This window comes from Rhinatrema bivittatum, chromosome 1, assembly GCF_901001135.1.
Source record: "Rhinatrema bivittatum chromosome 1, aRhiBiv1.1, whole genome shotgun sequence".
NCBI lineage: Eukaryota > Metazoa > Chordata > Amphibia > Gymnophiona > Rhinatrematidae > Rhinatrema > Rhinatrema bivittatum.
In genome coordinates, this window is record NC_042615.1 from 63,734,100 (window position 1) to 63,759,430 (window position 25,331).

Below are 25,331 nucleotides of genomic sequence, written 5' to 3' on the forward strand. Positions count from 1 at the left end.
GCGAAAAGTCATTTGACTCCGTCACAGTTTCTGGAGCATTTGGGAACTCGTTTCGACACCCTCCAGGGCAGGGTGTTTCTCACAAATGACAGGATGTACAAATTGCAGCAACAAGTGTGTCTCTTGTTACAGCTTCCAATCCCCAGAGTGTGGGATTACCTACAAGTTCTGGGGTTCATGGCTTTGACGTTGGAATTGGTGCCTTGGGCCTTCGCTCACCTGAGACAGTTGTAGAGAGATCTACTTTTGCGGTGGGACCCAGTGTCGGAGCAATACCAGTTGCCCCAGCCTTTGTCGCAGCAAATCAGGTCCAGTCTGCAGTGGTGGCTGTTGGAAGACAACTTACAGAAGGGGGTGCCTCTTGAAGTCCCAGATTGGATGGTCGTGACAACGGTTGCGAGCCTTCAAGGCTGGGGAGCAGTGTACCTCGGTCAAGCAGCACAGGGAACTTGGTCCTTACTCGAACAGTCGTGGTCTATCAATCGCCTAGAGACAAGGGGAGTCCGCAAAGCATTGTTGGCATTCTAGTCCCTGGTGCAGGGGAGACTGTTTTGAGTCTTATCGGACAACGCCACCACTGTGGCATATCTCAATCGCCAGGGAGGAACCAGGAGTCCAGCAGTGGCACAGGAAGCACACCTCCTCTTCTCTTGGGCCGAGCTTCATCTGGAAGGCATCGCAGCCTCTCACGTGGCATGGGTGGACAACGTTGTAAGTGGACTTCCTCCGTCGTCAACACTTGGATCCTGGGGATTGGGAACTATCCCGGGAGGGTTTGAATCACATTTGTGCCCGATGGGGATTTCCCCAACTGGACCTCATGGTGACCCATGTCAAGGCAAAGACGGACTGGTTCTTCAGCCGAAAGAAGGAAATCGGGGTGGTAGGAGTAGACGCCCTAGTCTGCAAGTGGCCAACCGGAATCCTCCTGTATGCCTTTCCTCCATGGCCCGTGATCGGGCATGTTCTCCGGTGCATAGAGGACCATCCCAGTTCGGTAATTCTGGTGGCACCGGAGTGGCCGCAGCGGCTGTGGTTTGCGGACCTGGTACAGTTGGCGACAGACGACCTGCCATGCCTAGCTCAACTGCCGAACCTCCTGCGACAAGGACCCATTTTTTCGGATCGGGAGGATCACTTCTCTCTCGCAGCCTGGTGTTTGAGAGGCGGCGGTTACGGATGAAAGGTTATTCGGAACAGGTGATTTCCACCCTGCTTCAGTCCAGGCGGCCCTCAACGTCTATGGCATACGCTCGAGTGTGGAAGGTATTTGAAGTCTGGCGTGACCAGCAAGGTATAGTGCCGTTGTCAGTGACCATTCCTCAGGTCTTGGGAGTTTTTGCAGCAGGGATTTATTATTATTTAATTATTTTATTTTAACTTTTTTCTATACCGTCGTTCAGTGGATACCGTCACAACGGTTTACAGTAAGGCACATAAAAATGATGCTAAAATATATCAAGTTACACAGGTGCCATTAAGGTTCGGTAACATAGTTTGTAAACAATATTAATTGGTAAGTGTAATAAATCATGTCCATTTCTCATTATATCAGTTTTGGATACGAGATTAGTTTTATCATTTTACTTTTATCCTTTATTGATGAACGAAAAAAAATGAAGCTTAAACTAAAATAACAAATAAAAATTACACACACATTGATTTTGGTTATGTGTATGATTGTTCAGTTTTGTACCTTGCATTCCCCTGGGTACTATTCTCCTGTCTCTTTTTGATAAACTTGTTTAAAGAGCCAGGTTTTAAAAATTTTTTCTAAAGGTTTTGCTGTCACTTTGTAATCTTAACTCGAAGGGCATGGTGTTCCATAGTATGGTTCCTGCCAAGGATAGTGCTCTTTCTCTTACTTGTGTTAGTCTTGCCGTTTTGATTGATGGAATAGTAAGAAGTGCTTTGTTGGCTGATCTCAGGTTTCTGTTCGGGACGTGTACGTGAAGAAGGGATTATCTAAAGGTTTGGCTTATAGTTCCCTGCGTGCTCAGGTTTCGGCCCTGGGATGTCTCCTAGGGTGGGTAGGTGGCAGGCCTCTAGCTAGCCACTTGGACATTGTCCATTTCCTGAAAGGCGTGAAGCACCTTCATCCTCCTCTTCGTAAGTTATGTCCAGACTGGAATCTCAATCTGGTGTTGAGGGCGCTTCGTGATCCCCCTTTTGAGCCTCTGGGACACGCTTCCTTAAAGGACATCCCCTTGAAGACGGTGTTCTTGGTGACCATCTGTTCCGCGAGGCGTATTTTAGAACTGCATGCTCTTTCCTGTAGGAATCCCTCCCTTCGCATCTCGGCTGATAGGGTGTCCCTGCGCATGGTCCCTTCCTTTTTGCCAAAAGTCGTGTCTGCCTTTCATGTTAATCAGTCTGGGAGTTACCCGGATTCCCTGATTGGGCTCGTGACCCCGCTATGGGAAGAGATCTTCATCTGTTAGATGTCCGCCGGGTTCTCCTTCAGTATTTGCAGGTCACTAACTCTTTTCAAAAATTGGATCACCTTTTTGTGCTCTTTGGAGGTCCGAAGAAGGGTGAAAAAATGCATCTAAGGCATCCTTGGCTCGCTGGCTGGAGGAAACAATTTCCTTGGCCTACATCGGGAAGGGTCGCCCCGTCCCAACTGGTTTGATAGCTCACTTGTCAAGAGCGCAGTCGGCTTCTTGGGCTTGGTGTCAGTTGTTGTCGCCTGAGGAGATTTGTAGAGCCACAGTCTGGTCTTCCCTGCATACCTGTCTTACGAGCGGGTCTTTCGGGTTCCTGCCCAGTGTAATGTGGCTTTGGTACATCCCACTGGTCTGGAATGATCTGGGTATGTACAGGAAAGGAAAATTGGTTCTTACCTGCTAATTTTCGTTCCTGTAATACCACAGGTCAGTCCAGGATCCCACCCGGGTGCTACTGCCAAAAGACTGGTTTACCTAATGGTTAGCTGCTGTACGTAGGGAATCTATCAGAATGATTCTATAATATTTTGGTTTTTGTTATGAACCGTGCTTCAAACCTAATTTTCAGATTTTGGGGTCGTTTGTTTCAGACCCTTGAGGGAGTTTTAGATGTTATTTTGTCAATTATACTTTGCTTGGGTATCGAAAAATACTGTTGAGCTGCAGGTGGCATACTTGGGATACCAGTGCCTCAAAGCTTTGCTCTCTGACTCTATCTGCAGGTTGGACTGCATAACCCACTGGTCTGGACTGATCTGTGGTATTACAGGAATGAAAATTAGCAGATAAGAACCAATTTTCCTATATGTTCTACACACCTATCTTCACGTACAAAGACTGCAATGGGGACTCAAGGCACAGTGGTCTCAGTACGATCACCCAGTGTCACTACATGTGATCATGACTCAGTCTATGATTACAGACATAGACTGGTGGCTATCTCCTCGGGTTCTAGAATCAGGAGCACCATTTCTTACCCCGGCGCATCAGATTGTCCTGACGACAGACGCATCCACAAGGGGCTGGGGAGTGCATTTTCCACATCTGAAAACACAAGGCATTTGGTGTCCACAGGAGAGAATTCTCTAAGTCAACCTTTTGGAGTTAAGTGCCATAAGGAACTTCATTTACACCTCTCATTTTCTAAGAGGAAAGAGGATAACAATATATATGGACAAGCAAGTGGCCATTTTTTACTTATATGAAGAAGGCGTATCTGGTTCCAGGGTACTTTGCAAAGAAACGGTGCTGATCCTAGAATGGGCAGTAGACCATTCCATCCATTCGCAGGCAACCTATCTTACAGGTATCAGGAACACAGTGGCTGACAGGCTCAGCAGATTGTTTCTTCCCCATGAGTGGGCTATGCATCAGAAAGTGGTGAACACTTTCAGAAGGTGGGGAATACCCTGCATGGACCTCTTCGCAACAGAAGACAACACAAAGCTGCCAAGTTTTTGCTCTCTGTACCCGAGCAGATGCAGGATTACTCAGGATGCATTCCTAATTCCCTGGTTGGGAGACCTGTTTTACGCATACCCACCGATACTTCTAAGTCGTGTGATCAAAAAATGCATCGCAGAGAAATCAGATCTCATCCTCATTGCTCCAGCTTGGCCCGATCAACCATAGCCTATCTCGTACAACTCTTGACTCAACCACCAGTCTCAGGGACCAGGGCGGACCTACTGTCATAAGAGGAGGGCACATTCCTTCACCCAGTGTACTCCTTCTTTCACCTGATGGCTTGGAAGTTGAATGGGAGATGTTAAGTCATCTCCCTCTGCATGCTGATATTTAGCATATACTAATATCTGCCAAAAACTGTCAACAAGGAAAAATTATGCAATGGTGTCTTCAGTGGTGTGCAACAGTGGATGTAGACCCATTGGGCTGGTCCCCAGAGCAACTGTTGCAATGTCTGCATCTGTTATACTCCTCCGGCCTGGCGGTGTCATCCATCAGAGTGCCCTCATTGCCACAGCAGTGTATCATCCTTCCACACAGGGAAATTATATCGCCATGCACCTGCTGGTGCCTCATTTCATGAGAAGGGATTTAAGACTCCGTCTCTGCGGTTCCTTGGGATATCAACCTGGAGTTGGAAAAACTTATGCTTCTGCCCTTTGAACTGATGCAAACCACCTCCAGTTGCTGAAGTTATCCTGAGATAACATACTTTTGAATTTCAAAAGTATGGACTTTGTCGAAATGGGCTCGTACCTGGAGGTAGAACTAGAAGACTGGGAGAAAATGAGAGAGGTGGAACAACAGTGGGCTAAACTAAAAGGAGCAATTACAAAGGCAACAAATCTATATATTAGAAAGTAAACAAAAGTAAGAAAAATAAGAAACAAATCTGGTATTCAAATGAGGTGGCAGATAAAATAAAAGCAAAAAGAACAGTGTTCAAGAAATATAAAGGATCCCAAAAAGAGGAACACAGAAGAATATCTGGTGAAACTGAGGGAGACTAAGAAAGAAATCAAGAAAGCAAAAATCAGGCGGAAGAAAGGATTGCCAAAGAGGTAAAGTGAGGTGATAAAACATTTTTCAGATATATCTGAGAAGGGGGAAAGGTCCGAAGTGGTATAGTGAAATTGAAAGGTAACAAAGATCAACGTGTGGAGAGAGATGAAGAAATGGCCAAAATGTTAAATACTTCAGTTCGGTATTCACTAAAGAAGACCCTAGAGAAGGACTGTCACTAGTTGACAAGACTGTGGATGGGGGTATAGTAGACAAAACTCCATTTACAGAAGAGAATATATGGGAAGAGCTAGGAAAGCTGAAAGTGGACAAAGCCATGGGGCTGGATGACATACATCCAAGGATACTGAGGTTGCTCGGAGATGTGCTGGTGGGTCCGCTGAAGGACCTGTTCAATAAATTCCTGGAAACGGGAGTGGTGCCGCAAGATTGGAGAAGAGCAGTGTTAGTCCTGCTTCACAAGAGAGGGAATAGAGAGGAGGCTGGAAACTACAGGCCTGTTAGCCTCACCTCAATGGTGGTAAAATTATTGGAGACTGCTGAAGGAAAAAGTTAGTGAACTATCTACAATCCGATGGGTTGCTTGATCAGAAGCAGCATGGTGTTATGGTTAAGCAGTGTTTGGGTGGATCCTTGGGTACTGTGACAAATGACGACGCCCACGGGGAGGAGCCCCGTGAGGAGCCTCAGTACTGGGCTAGACTCAGAACGCACAAACACAGTAGTTCTTTATTATACAGCTTGATGAGTACCACCAGAGGTGGCAGTAGTAAGGCAATCTGGTAGTTGCAGTCTCAGGGACCTCGGCAGAGGGAGCCCTTCTCACCCCGTTGGTATAGGGAGGTTCCAAAGCAGGTTTCCCAGCAACGTAGAACTGTGGATGAGATAGACTGAGAGTTAGAGTACTCAATAGGGGTTTGCTGTAGGTATGCGATTCCACCAGGTTGAAGAAGATAGTGCAGGCACCTAGGCAGGGAGAGCAGGCCCTCGAAGAGTGAGAATCTGTTCCCTGTAAGACACCTGAAATAAAGCAGAGGGCCCCTGAGGAGCGGGTACCCAGGTTAGTAGTTACCCCTAAGGGCAAAGAGAGAGAGCTTCCAGCGGCAGCACGGAAAGGGCAGAGTAGCGTAGACAGGAACGGATTTGAGTCCTTGCTAACTCGACGAGCTAACAAATTAGAATAGGTTATATACCCGGATGGCATGATGTCAGCAAGGGGGAACGCCCCTGAGGTTCGTGCCAAGGTTGGAATAAAGACGTGGGTGACGCGCGCGCATCCTAGTAGGTACCTGGGAGGAGCATGGTGGGAGGCTGCACCATAGCTGTTCCGGGGATGCCGGAGAGATCGGCTTGTACATGCAGTGGTAGCCATCTTTCCTAGGTAAGCAGGAGGAGCCGTGAACAAGGTGAGGCAAATGGGGCGAAGCAATCTAACACTGACGGACGCAACACATGGATTCACCAGGGGAAGATCCTATCAGACAAATCTGATTTTTTTTTTGATTGGGTGACTACAGAATTGGATCAGGGAAGAGCGCTCAATGTGATTTACTTGGATTTTAGTAAAGATTTTCATACAGTCCCACATAGACTCGTGAAGAAAGTGAGAAGCTTGGGAGTGGGTGCCAAGGTAATAGCATGGATTGTAAACTGGTTCACTGACAGGATCCAGCGTGTAATGATAAATGGAACCTACTCTGAAAAACAAACGTTGTTAAGTGGAATGCCACATGGATCGGTTTTGGGATCGGTTCTGTTCAATATCTTTGCCAGTGTCCTGGCGGAAGGGATAGAAGGTAAAGTTTGTCTATTTGTGGATGATACTAAGATCTGCAACAGAGTGGACATGCCTGACGGAGTAGAGAGAGAATTAAAATTGATTTAAGAAAGCTTGAAGAGTGGTCAAAAATTTGGCAGCTGGGATTCAATGCCAAGAAGTGCAGAGTCATGCATCGGGGGTGTGGCAATCCAAAAGAGCTTTATCTGATGGGCGGCGAAAGACTAATGCACACAGACTGGGAGAGGGACCTTGGTGTGATTAGTATCTGATGATCTGAAGGTAGCGAAGCAATGTGACAAGGCGATAGCTAAAACCAGAAGAATGCTGGGCTGCATAGAGAGAGGAATAACCAGTAAGAAAAAAGAGGTGATAATGCCCTTGTACAGGTCCTTGGTGAGGCCTCACCTGGAGTACTGTGTTCAGTTCTGGAGACCGTATCTCGACAGGGACAGGATGGAGGCAGTCCAGAGAAGGGCAACCAAAATGGTGGGGGTCTCCATCAAATGACTTACGAGGAGAGGTTGAAGGATCTAAATATGTATACCCTGGAGGAGAGGAGATGCAGAGGGAGATATGATACAGACCTTCAGATACCTGAAAGGTTTTAATGTGCACAATTGACAAACCTTTTTTGTTGGAAAGAAATCAGTAGAACTAGGGGTCACAAAATGAAACTCCAGGGAGGCGACTCAGAACCAATGTCTGGCAGTTTCTAAATCTTTCTGGAAGACGGATCGCCTGTTTGTCTTCCATGGTGGAAATAAACAGGGCAAACCGGCTTTGCAAGCTATAATAGCTGCTGGATTATGGAGGTAGTCACGGCCGCGTATGTGGTTGCTGAGCAGCCATTGCCTAGTCAGGTTAGGGCTCATTCCACTGGGCTCAGGCAGTGTCATGGATAGAAGTTAGGTTGTCTTCCGTAGACATTTGCCGAGCTGTAACGTGGTCCTCTATACACACCTTTTCCAAGTATTATCATCTGGATGTGCAGGCCCGGGAGGACACAGCCTTTGCACATGTGGTTTTGACTGGTCCATTGGCAGCCTGTTTGGGAGTAGCTTATGTACATACCAGTTGTTCTGGATCCACCTGTCTAAACGCTAAGAAATGAGAACTTACTACTTACCTGCTAATTTCCTTTTCTTTAGTATAAACAGGTGGATCCACCTTCCTGCCCTTGGCTGCTGGCGGGTTGTGCTATTGTCCTCTTGCATGGCTGCGTGTTTCCAGGGGGTCACTGGTAAGTGTTAATTCAGTCCCTAGACTAGTTTTAATACATTTTGTTTAAGCTCAGTGTTTCTTGTTGGCTGAGTGCTGGAATGGTTATCTGTTATTAATCGAGTTTTGTTAGTCTACAGTTGGCTTTTGCAGAGAATACTGGTGGGCTGATGTCAATACAGGGGTATATATATACTGTGATGTTAGCTTTGCTCTCTCTATCTGCTGGTAGAGGTGCATAACACACTTATTCTGGATCCACCTGTCTATACTAAAGAAAAGGAAATTATTGGATAAGTAGTACTTCTCATTTATTTGCATTTTTTGTAAAATTAAATTAAAATCTGCTTGCATAAGTATTCAACCCCTGTGCTGTGGAAGCTCCAAGTTTATAGGTAGAGGCTTACAATTGGCATCTACCTGTGACTCATTAAAATAGGCCAGCTTTTCTGGATAAAAGACCCCCTAATTCCAGTACCAATGGTCAGACTGTGAATTTGAAAGAAAGCTGTAACAATGAAGACCAAAGAGCATTCTACAGAAATTTAAGATAAAATTATAGACATGCACAAGAAAGGAAAATGGACCAAAATTATATCCAATTGCTTGATTATCCTAGTGAGCACTGTTGGATCAATTGCGTGGAAATGGAAGTTGCATCATAACACCCAGACACTGCTTAAACAAGGGGATCCCTCAAAATTCAGCATCAGAGCAAGGAGGAGACTTGTAAGGGAAACCAGTGAGGCCAACAATCACTTTGAAGGAGCTGAAGAGTTCAGTGGCTGAGACTGGAGTGGACGTGATCAGTCAACCATATCAAGAACTCTGTTTACAATGGGCCTGCATGGGAGGGGGGTTAGAAAGAAGCCATTCTTCGACATTCAGGCAGGCCAGTCCCCACCAGTAGGTTATGCAGCTCTTCTAGCACATGGAGACTGAGTTAAAGCTGACATCACAATATATATAGCCCTGTGCTGACATTAGCCTACCAATATTCTCAGCCTCCAGCAGATGTTGGACATGCATTTCCCTATAACAGACAGTTTCTAGAGAAGATGAGCAACTGGATTGTGCCACTTGCCTCCTGAGGTGATACCGTGGTGTCCCTCCTTCAGCTGAGTGCCTGGAGTCCAGTACCCTTTTTCAGATATGGACTTTAAAAAAAAAGGTGTTGCAGGCTGAGAAAGACTTGGTGGTGAAGGCTTTTGCCCTCTCCCTCCGCGGTAGGAGACCTGTTCATACTTTCAGCCAAGGAAGGCTGAGCTCGGATAAAAAAAAAAATAAATAAAAGAGATAAAACTGAAGATTGTGGTAATGAGGTTCTCCTTCCCTCTTTCATCTTAACCGGGTCTTTCTCCTTGGCATTGGTGTTTGGCGTCTTCCTGCTCGCGTCTCTGGGGAATTCAGTGAAATGTGGAAGCAGCAAAGGCTTGGCGGGTTGAGCAGCCTTAAGGCCAGGCTCTGCTCTTCAGGCTTAGTGTCTTAGCCGCATGGTAGGCCGCAGTGTTTGCGTAGTTTTTTTTTTGTAGGTGACATTGGCACGCCTACATGTGCGCCTAGTTCTGTGATTCTCTCGGGTGGGTCCAGATCACGTCAGGCCAGTAGATCCTTAAAGTAATTTGGAATGGCTATGCTCTACAGTTTCTTTGTATTCCTCCCGATGTCTTTATAATTTTTCTGTGCCACTCTTCTAAGAGGAGGATGGCAGTGGAAACTACCTTATGGAATCAGTTAGTTTTGGAGGTCATAATTCCAGTTCCTGAATTGCAAGCAAATGCAGGCTGTTAGAAATCCGGAATGGGTTGAAAGATCCCTCATTTTATAAGTTGTCCATCTTGGTGTGAAACTCATTTCTGAATGGAGACTGTAAACTCTGCAATAACGGTCGTAAAGTCATATGACCCTGGCTCTGGCACAGGCATATCAGCATCTTAGTTTACCCAAATGTGAACGACTGGTTGATTCATGCCCAGAGCGTGGAAGGGAGTCACCCTACTTCTTGCAAGCTGGTCGGTGAACCTGGCCGAGAACAGCTACAGCTGACTCCGCTGCTGGAGTATCTCTGCATTCGTTTCGATATCAAACAGGGCAGAGCTTTTCTGCTAGAGTCGCATTTCAAAGTTGATTGATCATGTTCTTTAAGAAGTACTATTCACATGACATTGTGGTCTTAGCTTCAGGTCCTTGGTTTGATGGTGGGGGCATTGGAGGTTGTTCTCTGGACAGTGACACATATGCACCCTTTCTTGCACATGTGGCCACTTTCCCGATGGGGTCCATGGTCACAGGGCTGTGCAACGAGGTCTCATTTTTTTTTAAGGTACTGGTTATGAGCAGATCATCTTAGGCAGAGAATTTCCTTGGATATGCCAGCTTGGTTAGTGCTTACTGTCAGGAGTTATTGGTGCAAGATCACTACAAAGCCAAGGAACAGCAATGAAGCATTCATAGTTTGGAAGCATGGGCAGTATGGCTAACATGTTTGCAGTTTGCCGAGTTTGTAGAGGCTCAGGCAGTCCAGCTAATGTCGGACAATGCAACAACGGCGCCCTACATCAATCAGCAAGGCGGACCCAAGAGCCAACAGGTGTTGGTGGCAATGATTACATTCACGGTATGAGCACATCTGCTACATGTATTCGCCTTCCATGTTGCCAGAAAGAACAATGTTGGGGCCGACCTTCTCAGTAGGAACAGCTTGGTTGTATGATTCTTTGCCAAAGCTGGCTGCCTGTCAGCATGGTGTCCTCAGCTTGTGCAAGTGGACATAAGGGATCCTCAGGTAGTTCTGGAAGTATGTCTGTTGGGATACAATGGCATACAGCGATATTATGGAATGCATAGCAGAGCAGCAGTATCTCAGCAACTCTGGGTGGGGGCATACATTAAAGCTCCCTTAGTTTTGTTCAGACAGCATAATCTACTTTTGAGAACTCAGAAGTTGCATTCTATTTCACAGCGAGTAGAACATAGAGCCTCGTTGTACCTTGTCTCTGCTGGTGTATTGAGCATAGTAACGGGGAAGAGAATCCAGTTCCTGCAACCTTTTCCCAAATCTCCTGTGGCAAAGAGAGAATGGCTGCATCACTCACATCATGGTGATGTGATATCTGTGCTAACCCACAGCATGCTATAATGCAGTAGAAGTTAAGCTCTAGCTTAGCATGAGCCTTAAAAGGCTCTTTCCCAACTCAAAGTCCATGTTGCCTTTTTCTGTGACACTGCTTATGCTGTGTCAGATCTTCCAGAATGGGAAAATGCATCTGGGGTTCCTAAAAAATGCATGCATGTTACAACCAAGCTAGCGCTACCCGTTTTGAGCACTGCTCTAACACTGAAGCAGTTTATCACGGCTGACACATGTCATAGCAGAAAAACATCAACCTTGTGGTATGATTGTGCATGGCCCTGGCTGTTCTTCAGTATGTCCTCCAAAGATACACATTTGTCTGACCTGACAACAGTGAATATTCTAGGGCTAACATGCGCAGCTCCCAGCCTCTGTTTTATCTGTGTGATGGTCAAGACAAACTGTGGCTGACATCTTGGTTGACTAATCAGTAAAAGAGCACACCTGATCTGGGAGTCCCTGCAGCTTGGAAACTAAAGATTATGAATAGTAAGTGAGATTTCAACTGCTCCAAATGGGAGGATTTGAAAAGGCAATTGTTTAAAGTGAGCCCATAGAAAGTATGCAGTGGCTGGGTTTTCTGGCAATTGCATTGTTTGGGCATGCAACATTAGCAGGCCTCTCCAGCATGGAAAGAGAGCTCAATGGCTTGTAGACCTACCTGTGCAAACTACTTGTCATGTAACCAATAACCAATGCTGTCAATTCCGTGACAGCCCCCCCGTGTAAGCACTGTTGGCTGAAAAACACATAACTGATTAGGGAATAGAGAAAAACCCTTTGCTCTTACCTACAAGCCAACCATAACTGTAGAGGCTTTCTTCAAAATGTCAAACAGGGCCAATTGCCTAAGTATAAAGGAATTGTGTGCGGCTCCTGTTGTGGTAGATCTCCTCCATGCCACGGGGTGGGATGATGGTTACATGAGTGCCATCAATAGCTCCCAGAGCATTTGGAAAGTTGGCAATGGCATAACATCCTTGCTTCAATTCCATCAAGTCCTGCCTGTCACAAGGGAATGCTATGTAGCAATTAATGCAGTCACGTACAGCTGTTGTGACCTGGCCCAAACAGCGGAAAAAGAGGTTTGGAACATTCACCTGAAGACCTCAGCTGTCATCTGGAAGGAGCCAGATGCCATGAAATGCAGGGTGGACAATGGTTTGGCGAGGCCCGGTGTAGCGTGGGACCTTTCCTTGACTGGATCCAGATACCCTCTGAGTGCTTCATATAATTCCATGATAGCCTGTGGTTACATGTTCCTCTGGCATGCCCAGCAGTGTGCTCCCTGTATTAGCGCTATGCCCTCCTACGAGGCAAGCACTGCTGTGGCCTCAACGCTCTCCTAACGGGCCAGTGGCTGTAGCTCCAGTGCAGGTACTTTCTAGGAGGATTTTGAACTTCTCTTGCCTGTTGTTGGGGTTGTTGTTCTTGTTGTTGTTAGCGCCAAACATCCTGAAGCAGCCAATATCACACTATAAGTAAACTTGCCCCTTACATTGTAGCTTTAGGAAGACAGGACAGGTAAGAAAGGTGTTTTTGTTGACCCAGGAGGGTTTGGTAAGTGTCTCTGATAGAAGAACTCATTTTATTTCTCACGATAATAGCTGCGGTAATAGTCCATCACTGACCCTCACACGGTCTGTGTGATGTGTTTGGGGTCCGACCAAGATGTTCTTACTTACACCAAATGTGCCCAAATGACACCAAAGGGTCACAAGGCTAGGCTGGATAAGATGGAACTTCTCTTTCAGACAAAAACCCCGACTCCCATCGATAGCTTTGACGTCGTCTGAACCAGTACCGACGACTTTGCGCCAGCACTGGGAAACCGCTGCTGCCCGACCGGCTTCGACGACTCTGCAGGTGTCGACCCCTTCTGTTCCTCCTCAGGAAAAAGACCGAGGAGAACATCGAGAAAAACATAGACACCGCCATCGGAAAGCACAGGCCACCGATACAGGCAAGCCCTCAGCATCGACGTCGTCTGAGCCACCAACAAAGAAGTTCCGTACAGAAAAGGCCCCATCCTCTTCTGTTTCTGGGTCACCGAGGCTTTCCCCACCTGGACAGGTGCCGAGAGCCGTGACTCCACTTTCACTGGTGGACCCTCTGGCTACGCCAGTGCTGCCTCCTACTCCGGAACCAGGTATCCATGCCCCAGGTTTCCGTAAGGAATTGGATCGGATAATCCAAGAGGCCATCGGTAAAGCACTCCAGGGGTTCAAACCTCCATCGGTGCCGGTTCCCAAGTCGGCCACCGATCCGATACCCAGGGCACTTGCACCTCTATTGGCAAGAATGGATGCGTTAATCGGTGCCCTTCCACTGGTGGATCCAAGGGAACCGATGGCCCCGATTCCTTCCTCACTGATACCCTTACATAGAAACAGAGAAATGACGGCAGAAGAAGACCAAATGGCCCATCCAATCTGCCTAGCAAGCTTTCACACTTTTTCAAAAAAAAATTTCTCATACTTATCTGTTACTCTTGGCCTTTAGTAACCTTTTGGTTCTATTTCCCTTCCACCCCCGCCATTAATGTAACCTTTTGATTCTATTTCCCATCCACCCCCGCCAATTATGTAGAGAGCAGTGCTGGAACTGCTTCGAACATTGGGGTTACCCTTACATAGACCTCTTTGCGTCAAATCACAACCGCAAAGTAGGGAACTTCTGCTCTCTCACTCGCAGCGAACAAACGCATCCAAGACACGCTTTCTTTCTCTCGTGGGCCAGCGGTCTCCTTTATGCGTACCCTCCACTTCCACTCATTTCAAAAACTCTCGTAAAGTTGCGAAGGGACAAGGGGCTAATGATTCTCATAGCCCCTCATTGGCCACGCCAGGTCTGGTTTCCAATTCTCCACGACCTATCAGTACACCGGCACATTCCTCTGGGGAAGGACCCGCTTCTGATCACTCAGAACAACGGTTGCCTTCATCACCTTAACCTCCAGGCCCTCTCCCTGACTGCCTGGATGTTGAAAGATTAATACTTCAACCTCTTAACCTTTCAGAGCTGGTTTCTGTGTCCTAGTAACTTCACGAAAGCCTTCCACAAGGCAGTCTGATCGTTACAAGTGGAACAGGTTTACGGTATAGTGTACTTCCATGTCCATCGATCCCTTCACTTGTTCCACACCGATGTTTCTGGACTATCTCTGGCACCTGTCAGAGTCAGGCCTGAAAACTTCGTCTATCAGGGTACATGTCAGTGCGGTAGCCGCCTTCCATAAAAGTGTCGGGGATGTACCTATTTCAGTACATCTCCTTGTAATACGCTTTTTGAAGGGCTTGCTCCACCTTAACCCTCCACTGCGCCCTCCGGCCCCTTCCTGGGACCGCAACATGGTTTTGGGGCGGCTCATGAAACCGCCGTTTGAGCCTTTCCAATCCTGTGATCTCTGCTGTCTAATTTGGAAAGTGATATTTCTTTTGGCGATCACATCAGCTCGCAGAGTTAGTGAGTTACAGGCCTTAGTCACCTACCCGCCTTACACTAAACTTCTGCATGATAGGGTAGTTCTCCGCACGCACCCTACATTTTTGCCTAAGGTAGTATCGGAGTTTCATATCAATTAATCCATTATACTACCCACCTTCTTTCCCAGGCCCCTTTCAAATCCAGAACGGGCTCTGCATACCCTCGATTGTAAACGTGCTCTAGCATTCTATCTAGACAGTATAGCTGGCCACAGGAAATCCACTCAATCATTTGTTTCCTTCGATTCCATCAAATTGGGTAAACCTGTGGGTAAGCAGACTCTCTCCTCCTGGTTAGTGGACTGTATTTCCTTTTGCGGCATTCCGCTTCAAGACCGTGTCAAGGCACACTCTATCAGGGCCATGGCAACATCAGTAGTGCACCTATGCTCGGTGCCGCTTGCTGATGTCTGTAAGGCTGCTACCTGGAGCTCTCTCCATACCTTCGCAGCCCATTATTGTTTAGACAAGGCTGGCAGACAAGATTCCATCTTCGACCAATCTGTGCTATGCAACTTATTTGCGAACTAAGGTACCAGCATCCTTCCCGCCAACCTGTTAGGGTTCAGGATGCTCTCTACCAAATTCCACCCCAGTTCTTGTGCCTGTTGCACGTCTTTGGGTACATTTGGTGCATTGCTCGGGCATTCTCAGCTCGGTACTCACCCATATGTGAGGACTACCATCTTGCTTGTCGTGTGAGAAAGCAGAGTTGCTTACCTGTAACAAATGTTCTCACAGGACAGCAGGATGTTAGTCCTCATGAAACCCGCCCGCCACCCCGCGGTGTTGGGTTCGTTTAAGTTTTCTTATTTTATTTTTGCATGAACTTTTTACTATAAGACGAGACTGAAGGGGGACCCCAGCTGGATGCAGGGTAGGTGCTATGCTGGGCATGCCCAGTAGGTGCCAGTCAAAGTTCTAGAAACTTTAACAAAAGTGTTCCGTGATTGGGCTCCATCCTGATGATGTCACCCATATGTGAGGACTAACATCCTGCTGTCCTGTGAGAACACCTGTTACAGATAAGCAGCTCTGCTTTAATTTAGTCCTGTAACACAAGAATTGTGTCAGTGGAATTTGAGCCATTACTAAGGATCTGCCAAAGGAGTTGCAACCTTGGCAGGATCTTAAAAGATATGTGTTCTTTTTATAAATTATTCCATACTTGGTCAGGTATCTTACAGAAAACTCTGCACCCAAATACATATTGCTGAAAATTGGCAGACCTCCTCCTGTGAGTCTGCATGGCTCTTGAGACATCTGGATGAACACAAACTCATTGATCAAGAAATTGATTACATCTATTTTGTAAAGCTAGCATGGGTTCTAATAGAAACATGACTATTAAGGTGAACTTATGTACGTGCTGTAAATCTGAAGAAATATCCATTTTCCTTGGTTTCCACACTTGTATTTCCTATGTATATTATAAGGCTTTTTGGGCAGGGTGCCATTTCTTTATTTCATATGTCTGATGTAGTTTCAGCAAAAATAATTTTATTTAGGTACTTAAGCCAGGAAGTTAATTCAGGTTTTTAAGAGAATATTATTGTGTGATAGCTTTTTTCATGTTTGTGAATAGGGAACCATGTTGTTACATGCTCCATGGTCTGTCCTGCATTGCCATGGTCAAACACTGAAGTGTCTTTAATTTTCTTTTTGTGTATCCAGTATCTGTATCTGCCATGAGTGACTCAAATAATCAAAGACAAGTACTTTCTTTTTTTTAATTTTCTTTTTATTTAGACAAGTATTGTCTGTCCTTATTCTATCACAAAATGTTTGGGAGTTCTTGTGAACTTTATTTTGTTTTCCAAACCTCATCATGGTTAAAACCTCATTGTCCAAGGTTAAGTATGAAAGTCCAGAAGGACTTGAGTGATTTTAAACAGTGGTGAGAGTCATTGTTGAGGTTATGGGGAGTGGGGAGTGGGGAGTTACTTGCTTTCCTTAATACAGTGGAATTCCTGAGGGTTGCTGCTTAATGTTGAATGGGTGGATGGGTAATTGCAGCAGTATGGGCAATCAGAGTGTTGGGCAACTTAAGGATTCCAGTCACTGGAGTGTTAAATTGGATGTCAGGAGGAATAGCCTAGTGGTTAGAGCAGTGGGCTGCGAACCAAGAGACCAGGCTTTGAGTCCTGCTGTCGCTCCTTGTGACCTTGGGCAAGTCACTTCACTCTCCATTGCCTCAGGTACAAAACTTAGATTGTAAGCCCTGTGGGGATAGGGAAATACCTCCAGTACCTGAATGTGAACTGATGTGATATCTCAGATTGAATATCGGAATAAAATAAAATAAATAAATTGCTTCCAGCAACCATGAAAGGTTAACTTGCCGTTCAGTCTCAAACCAAGGTAGGTCAGAGTGATGTTATGCCATACAGTACTGCCACAAAAATTTACTATCAGGGTGCACTTAGTGCTCCTGTTTATCAAGATGGAATGCCTTAACTATTGTTTTGTGGGGATTGGATTTATATCTCCATTTCTGAAAATATTCTTCTATGATATTAATTTCTTATTCAGGGGGCCTTGATGACTTTGAAAATAGTTGCTTGTTTTCTCCTAGGACAAGCAGGATAGTAGTCCTCACATATGGGTGACATCATCAGATGGAACCCAGCATGAAAAACTTATCTCAAAGTTTCTGGAACTTTGTGCACACTGAGCATGCCAAGCATGCCCTATACTACACGTTCACATAGGGTCCCTCTTCAGTCTCTTTATTCCATGGAGCTTTCTCCTTGCAGTTAAGTGAGCTCTTGACTTTTCTTCAGAAAAAGGCCTTGGAAAACTTCTCACTGATTGGTTTTCTGATTTTTGCGTGTTCCATCGATGCTGGGTCCCTCTCAGTTCCCTCAGACTCCTCAGTCAATTTTTTGGTGGTTCAGTAAGATTATTTTCGCTTCCGTTCCCCTGTGGCAGCGGTGCCTCAGTCCCAGCCATCTTCGACAGCACCGCATCACTGTTCTTGTTTTTTCTCTTCGTTTTGTTTGTCATGGCCTCGTCTGGTTTTCGTCAATGCTCCCAGTATCCAAGGACCATATCCCTCACAGACCCCCACGAGGTGTGTGTCCTCTGCCTGGGGGGATTGCACGACGTCCGTGGTTGCTGCTTGTGCATCCAGATGAACCCCGAGAGACATCACATTCACTCCGTGCAGTGTTTGAATGCCACAGCGGCATTCAAACACTGCACGGAGCGGCAGTAGCCACAGCGGCATTCAAACACTGGACGGAGCGGCAGTAGCCACAGAGGCATTCACGGAGCGGGATGCCAGTGGCCAGTAGTTGGTGTTCCACCTTCACGGAGCGGAAGGATGGAGGGCTGCTATTTCCAAAAAAAATAAAAATAAAACCAAGGGTGGGTAAGAGTATGGGGCAAGGGGGTGGCCTGCTTGTTGCAGCGGTTGCTACCCCCAATTGAGCTGGATGTCACTTGGATGCAGATTCAAAGCTGCTCTCTGAATTGGGTGGAGGGGAATTAGGGCTGGAGGGTACTGGAAGCCAATAGTAACAGGTGGGAGAGAGAAAAAGGGAAAAAAAAAAGGATAAAGTGCGTAGCTTGCTGGGCAGACTTGATGGGCCATTTGGTCTTCTTCTGCCGTCATTTCTATGTTTCTATGTTTCTATGGAGAAACTCTTTGGGTCGAGGAAGTCCGACACAGTGGCATTGGTGGCATCTGCACCGATGGACCTTGGAGCCGCACCAATGGAGCCGCCGACAGATAGGGGCAACAGAGTCCCATGTCAGTCTCTTTCAGGTCGAGGACTTCGGGTTCATTGTCATCGACCTCAGCACTGGGGAAAGACTGGGCCAAGCACTGGGAGAAACCGAGGAAGCATCGGCACTAGTCACCTTCAATGCACAGTGTCTGGATCGAGAAGGCACCAGCTCATGCCGTGATGCCCCTGAAATGATCCCTCAGTGAGGAGTGCCCATACTCAATTGATGCTGGGGGTCTGCGACAGTCTCCACCGGTCCTGATGCCAATTGCCGATCTACCTCTGGGAAAGATCTGGCCAACCCTTCTGCCTCCCAGTCAGTGTTGGCATTGGCAACTTTCAAGGAGGAGATAGAGCGCAGGGTCCAGCTAGCAGTGGAGTGGGTACTGCAGGGCATCGTGCCAGTAACACTGACGGTACCAATGCTCGCACTTCCCTGCTGGAATCGCTGCTGGAATGGTTCAGTGTGTTTATTGTGTGTTACCAACCCAGTTGGTGTTGGTTCCTGGGATATTGTTCTCGTTGCTGGTTCCTCGAGGAGGGACACTGAGGCCTGCAGCCCCTTGTTCAGCTTTGCTGGTGCCGGTGCCACCGGTACCCATGCCTCTGGACAAAGGCTGAGCACCTAGGGCCCCATCCCCTGTGGATTACAGTAAGGATGAGGCTCCGTATAACCCCTGGGAAGATGTCACTGCAGAATCCTCCTCTGAGGACTTGTAGGGTCTCCCTTCAAAGCCGTCTCCTCCAGAGAAACGAAGGGGTGTCTCCATCAGAGGACTTGACTTTCACAGGTTTTGTGTGGACAATGACCAAGGCCAACCCTTTTCAGTTGATGACAGAGGAGGATGCCAGGCACAAGATGCTGGTAATCCTCCATTTCATGGAGGCTCCTACAGAGATTGTGGTGGTCCCTGTACACGAGATCTTTAAGGAGTTGCTGCTGAGGATCTGGGAACATCCCCTCACAGTGCTATGTTTTCGAGGTGTTTGAGTGGATTCTTGGGTACTGTGGAAGATGACCACGCCCATGGGGAGGAGCCCCGTGGGGAGCCACAATACTGGGCTAGACTCAGGACGCACAAACACAGAGTTTTGTCTTTTATTGTACAGCTGATGTATACCACCAGAGGTGGCAGTAGTGAGGTGATCCAGAGGTAGCAGTCCAGGGATCCTTGGCAGAGGGAACCCGTCTAACCAAGATGGTATAGGGATATCCAAGTGTAGGTTTCCCAGCACGGCAGAGCTGAAGATGAGACAGACTGAGAATTAGATTACTCACTAGATGGTAGCTGTAAGGTTGATGATTCCACCAGGCAGAAGTAGATGGTAACAGGCACCGAGGCAGGGAGAGCAGGCCCCCAAGGAGCGAGTACCTGATCCCAGTAAGGCACCTGAAAGAAAGCAAAGGGCCCCCGAGGAGCAGGTACCCAGGTTAGAGAATACCCTGAAGGGCAGAGAGAGCTTACAGCAGCAGCACGGAAGCGGCAGAGTAGCTTAGACCGGACGAGTCCAATTCTTGCTAACTCAACGAGCTAGCAAGCAAACGTAGGCTAAATACCCAGGTGGCGTCACGTCACTCGAGGGGGACGCCCCCGAGGTTCTCGCCATGATGGATAAAGACGGTGGCGTGCGCGCGTGCACCCTAGGAGGCCCTTAGGAGAACATGGCTTGAGGCTTTGCCATAGCCGTTCCGGGGACGCCGGAGAACGCGGCTTGGAGACGCGGCGGTAGCCATCTTCCCAAGGCTAGCGGGGAGAGCAGAGAAAAAGGTGAGGCACAAGGGTCGAAGCCGTCTGAGACCGATGGACGCAACACACAGTACCTCCTGTAAGCAGGAAGGCAGATGGGGTTTACCTCATCCAGCAGGCTATTGGATTTGGGAAGCATCAGCTAACACACCATTCGGTGGTGGTCGAATCCGCTCTGAAGTGGGCCAAACGACCTCGGACAGATGCCTCGGTGCCCCTGGGGAAGGATCACAGTGTGATGGACGCTCTTGGGAGGAACATATTAAAGGGGGCCATGCTCATTGCCCGCATCATTTCTTACCATCTCTACATGAGCCAATATTCGCACAACCTCTGGAAGCAGGGGCAGGAGGCAGCTGAGTGGCTGCCTGAACAGCAGCAAAACACCTTGTTATCACTTGTGCGTCAGGGCCTGGAGTGTGGAAATCATGAGGTTCATTTAACCTACGATGTTTTCGAGATGGTATCGAGATTCTCTGCAGTGGGAATTGAGGCCCGCAGAATGGCGTGGCTGCGGGCTTTGGATCTCTGACCAGAGGTACAGGAGATCAGGTATGCACTGTGGGCTTTCAGAGATCTGGTGTCTAACAAAATTGTCATGATCCAAACAGACAACCCAGTAGTGATGTGGTATATCAACAAGCAGGGAGGCACAGGGTCGTACCTCCTATGTCAGGAAGCAGTCCAGACGTGGGCCTGGGACCTGTCCCATGGGATGGTACTCAGGGCCAGGTATCAGGGTGGAACAGAGAACGTGATAGCGGACAGATTAAGTCATGCCTTCAGACACTATGAGTGGTCTCTGGACCAGGGGTTGGCGAAGCAGATCTTCTGTCTCTGGGCAGATGAAATTTAATGTGGACAAGTGCAAGGTGATGCATATAGGGAAAAATAACCCATGCTATAATTACACAATGTTAGGTTCCATATTAGGTGCTACTACCCAAGAAAGAGATCTAGGCATCATAGTGGATAACACATTGAAATCGTCGGTTCAGTGTGCTGCGGCAGTCAAGAAAGCAAACAGAATGTTGGGAATTATTAGAAAGGGAATGGTGAATAAAACAGAAAATGTCATAATGTCTCTGTATCGCTCCATGGTGAGACCGCACCTTGAATACTGTGTACAATTCTGGTCGTCGCATCTCAAAAAAGATATAATTGCGATGGAGAAGGTACAGAAAAGGGTGAACAAAATGATAAAGGGAATGGAACAGCTCCCCTATGAGGAAAGACTAAAGAGGTTAGGACTTTTCAGCTTGGAGAAGAGACAGCTGAGGGGGGATATGATAGAGATGTTTAAAATCATGAGAGGTCTAGAACGGGTAGATGTGAATCGGTTTTTTACTCTTTCGGATAATAGAAAGACTAGGGGGCACTCCATGAAGTTAGCATGTGGCACATTTAAAACTAATCGGAGAAAGTTCTTTTTCACTCAACGCACAATTAAACTCTGGAATTTGTTGCCAGAAGATGTGGTTAGTACAGTTAGTATAGCTGTGTTTAAAAAAGGATTGGAAAAGTTCTTGGAGGAGAAGTCCATTCCCTGCTATTAATTAAGTTGACTTAGATAATAACCACCGCTATTACTAGCAACGGTAACATGGAATAGACTTAGTTTTTGGGTACTTGCCAGGTTCTTATGGCCTGGATTGGCCACTGTTGGAAACAGGATGCTGGGCTTGATGGACCCTTGGTCTGACCCAGTATGGCATGTTCTTATGTTCTTATGTAATCCAGATGTGGACTTGTTCACGTCCCCCTGCAACAGGAAGGTTGCTCATTTCTGCTCCCTGTACAGGTCAGATGGCAAAACAGCCTCGGAGGCCTTTGCCCGCTATTGGGGTAAGGGTCTTTGTATGGATATCCTCCAATTCCTCTGGTGACAAAGACTCTCTTGAAGCTTCACAAGGACTGAGGGACTATGATCTTCATAGCCCCTCATTGGCTGAGATAGATCTGGTTTCCACTCCTTCGGGATTTATCCATCTGGAGCTCGATCAGTCTAGGGACTTACCTAGATCTCATCACACAAGATCAGGGCAGGCTGAGGCATCCCAACCTTCAGGCCCTGTCACTCTCCATGGTTGAGAGGTTAATTCTGCAGCTGCTTGATCTCTCTGAGGATGTGTTTCAGGTCCTGGTGGCTTCCAGAAAAGCCTTCTACTAGAAAGTCCTATGGACTGAAGTGGAGGAGGTTTTTTGTGTGGTATGAGCAGAAGACCCTAGATCTGTTCTCCTGCCCCACACAAAAACTGCTTAACTACCTCGTATACCTATTGGAAGCTGGCTTAAAGACCAACTCCGTTAGAGTTCATCTCATACCACCAAGGTGTAGATGGTACGCCTATCTCTGTACAGCTGATACTGTATGATTCATGCAGGGCCTGCTTCAATTGAAGCCTCCCTTAAGGTTTCCCGCTGTGTCTTGGGACCTCAACATGGTGCTAGCTCAGCTGATGAAAGCTCCTTTTGAGCCGCTGTGCTCCTGTGACATGAAGTACCTGACTTGGAAGGTCAGCACAAACAGGGTCAGCAAGCTCCAGGTCTTAGTGACTTGTTCACCTTATACCAAGTTTTATCATAACAGGGTGGTCTTGGTTAAGTTCCTTCCTAAGGTGGTGACGGATTTCCATCTTAACCAGTCAAATGTCCTGCCAACATTCTTTCCCAGGCCCCATTCGCACCAAGGCAAACGAGCACTACACAGTTTGGATTGCAAGAGAGCCTTAGCCTTCTTTCTGGAGTGGACAGAAGCCCATAAAAAGTCCACCCAGCTTTTTATTTCTTTTGACATCTCCTGCTGTTATACCCATGCGGGACTCCATCTTGGGGGCTATGTCAAGGCTCATTTTGTCAGAGCCATGGCAACATCGGTGGTCCACTTGCGAGCAATTCCCATGGAGGAGATCTGCAAGGCTCTGACATGGAATTCTTTCCACACATTCACATATCACTACTGTCTGGATAGGGATAGCCATTGTGACAGTGGGTTTAGCCTATCTGTCCTTGGAAATCTCTTTGAGATGTAGAACCCAACTCTCCCCGCCTAAGTTCCATTGTTTGGGTTCAGGCTGTCTCCCCCTCTGTGGTTGTTGTGCTTGTTGGTCCCCTTTTGTGTTGGAGAGCAGCCTGTAACTAAGGATTCACCCATGTGTGAGGACTACCATCCTGCTTGTTCTAGGAGAAAGCAGCGTTGCTTACCTGCAACAGGTGTTCTCCTAGAACAGCAGGATGTTAGTCCTCACAAAACCTGCCTGCCACCCTGCAGAATTGGGTTTCTCCTATTTTTATTTTAATCGTAATTCTATGTTACAAGACTGAAGAGGGACCTTGCTTGGTATAGGGGACCTTGCTTGGTATAGGGCATATTGGGCATGCTTAGTGTGTAAGGTCAAAGTTCCAGAAACTTTGACATAAGTTTGCCGCGCCGGGCTCCATCCGATGATGTCATACATGTATGAAGACTAGCATCCTGCTGTCCTAGGAGAACACTTGTTACAGGTAAGCAACTCTGCTTTCCAGGGGCAAAGTCATTTACATATACAAATTTGTGTGACTTTGTTATGCCATTTACCAACGATACATAAATATGCAATATCTGAATAGATACGTTCTCTGTACTTGTTCTCTTGTGAGATGGCAGGAGAAAGCATAATATCCAAAAATACAGCACATAAAACATTTCTACAATAATGCAAGCCTAATGTTGTTTTTTGTTGCAGGAACATTCCAACTTTGGGGTCACACTATTCAGGTAGACTGGGCTGACCCAGAAAAAGAAGTTGATGAGGAAACAATGCAGAGAGTTAAAGTACTTTATGTAAGGAATTTAATGATTTCGACTACAGAAGACACAATTAAAGCAGAATTTAATAAATTCAAATCTGGATCAGTTGAACGTGTGAAGAAATTGAGAGACTATGCTTTTGTGCACTTTTTTAATCGAGAAGATGCAGTTGCTGCTATGTCCATAATGAATGGGAAATGCATCGATGGGGCAAGCATTGAAGTAACTTTGGCAAAACCTGTAAATAAGGAGGGTACTTGGAGACAGCATCTGAATGGTCAAATTAGCCCCAACTCTGAAAATCTTCTAACATTTGTAAATAAAGAAGATGGGAACCAAAAATCTCTAGGAAGGCCTCCAAGTCTTCCAGCTCGTCTTAATGGTCAGTCAAGTCCAAGCTCACCTGAACTTGAAAGATGCACTTACCCATTTTATCCGGGTACAAAGCTCACTCCAATTAGTATGTATTCTTTAAAATCCAACCATTTTCATTCTGCAGTTATGCATTTAGATTATTACTGCAACAAAAATAATTGGGCGCCACCAGAATATTATTTGTATTCAACCACAAATCAAGATGGAAAAGTACTGTTGGTTTATAAAGTAGTCATTCCAACTATTGCAAATAACACCCATAGTTATTTCATGCCAGACAAATTGTGTACAGCGTTAGAAGATGCAAAGGAATTGGCAGCACAGTTTACACTCCTACATTTAGGTATGTTTTTAAACATTTATTTCTATTAGATTATTGTACCAAACAATGTTAATTTTGCTGCTTAGTTTAGTTTTTATTATAGTTTAATGTTGTATTTTGTTATTATATTGAGTTACAGAATTGAGAGCTTTGACTGCTTTGAGATAAATTTTACAAAAATGCTCAGTGCTTTGTTGGACACTTAAGTTTTAGGTACCTAAATTTAGGATATTCTCAGCAGAATCTAGGATCTTAAGTTTTTAGCAGACTGTTCAAATAAATGAAGGTACCTAAAACTTAAGGACCTAAATTTAGGTCTACAATTCATTTGCCTAGAATTAAGGACCAAAGGGCCTGTTTCTTAGCATCTAGATAGATGATTCCAGAACCAGTGGGTTACGCACCTTTACCAGCAGATGAGATGGAGCTAAACTGATATCTCAGTATATATACTCCTGCAGTGACATCAGCCTGCCAGTATTTTCTCCTAGGACAAGCAGGATGGTAGTCCTCCCATGTGGGTGACATCATCAGATGGAGCCCAGCACGGAAAACTTTTGTCAAAGTTTCTAGAACTTTGACTAGGCACACTGAGCATGCCCAACATGCCACTATCCATGCGTCCATGCGGGGACCTTTTTCAGTTTCTTCTTTTCCACGGAGTTAGTGCCTCGCGGTTGTAGAGCTTGCACTCTTTTATCCTTTGGGAAATCTTAAATTTGAGTTTTCTTATGTCTCCCCCGCCAGGTCCCTCAATCTCTCCTGGCCCTAGTTAGAGGCATTGCAGTAAGTAAATCGCATTCTTTACAGTC

At 46.5% G+C, this 25,331-nt stretch overlaps 1 protein-coding gene across 2 annotated transcripts in view; it reads left to right on the plus strand.

Moving 5' to 3' along the window:
• RBM46 (RNA binding motif protein 46) overlaps positions 1 to 25,331 on the plus strand; it is a 334,436-nt gene that overhangs the window by 161,013 nt on the left and 148,092 nt on the right. For both annotated transcript variants that reach the window (XM_029613106.1, XM_029613031.1), the window contains exon 4: positions 23,758 to 24,540. In XM_029613106.1, the coding sequence (XP_029468966.1) occupies positions 23,758 to 24,540 (783 nt within the window). The remainder of the gene's footprint in view (positions 1 to 23,757; positions 24,541 to 25,331) is intronic.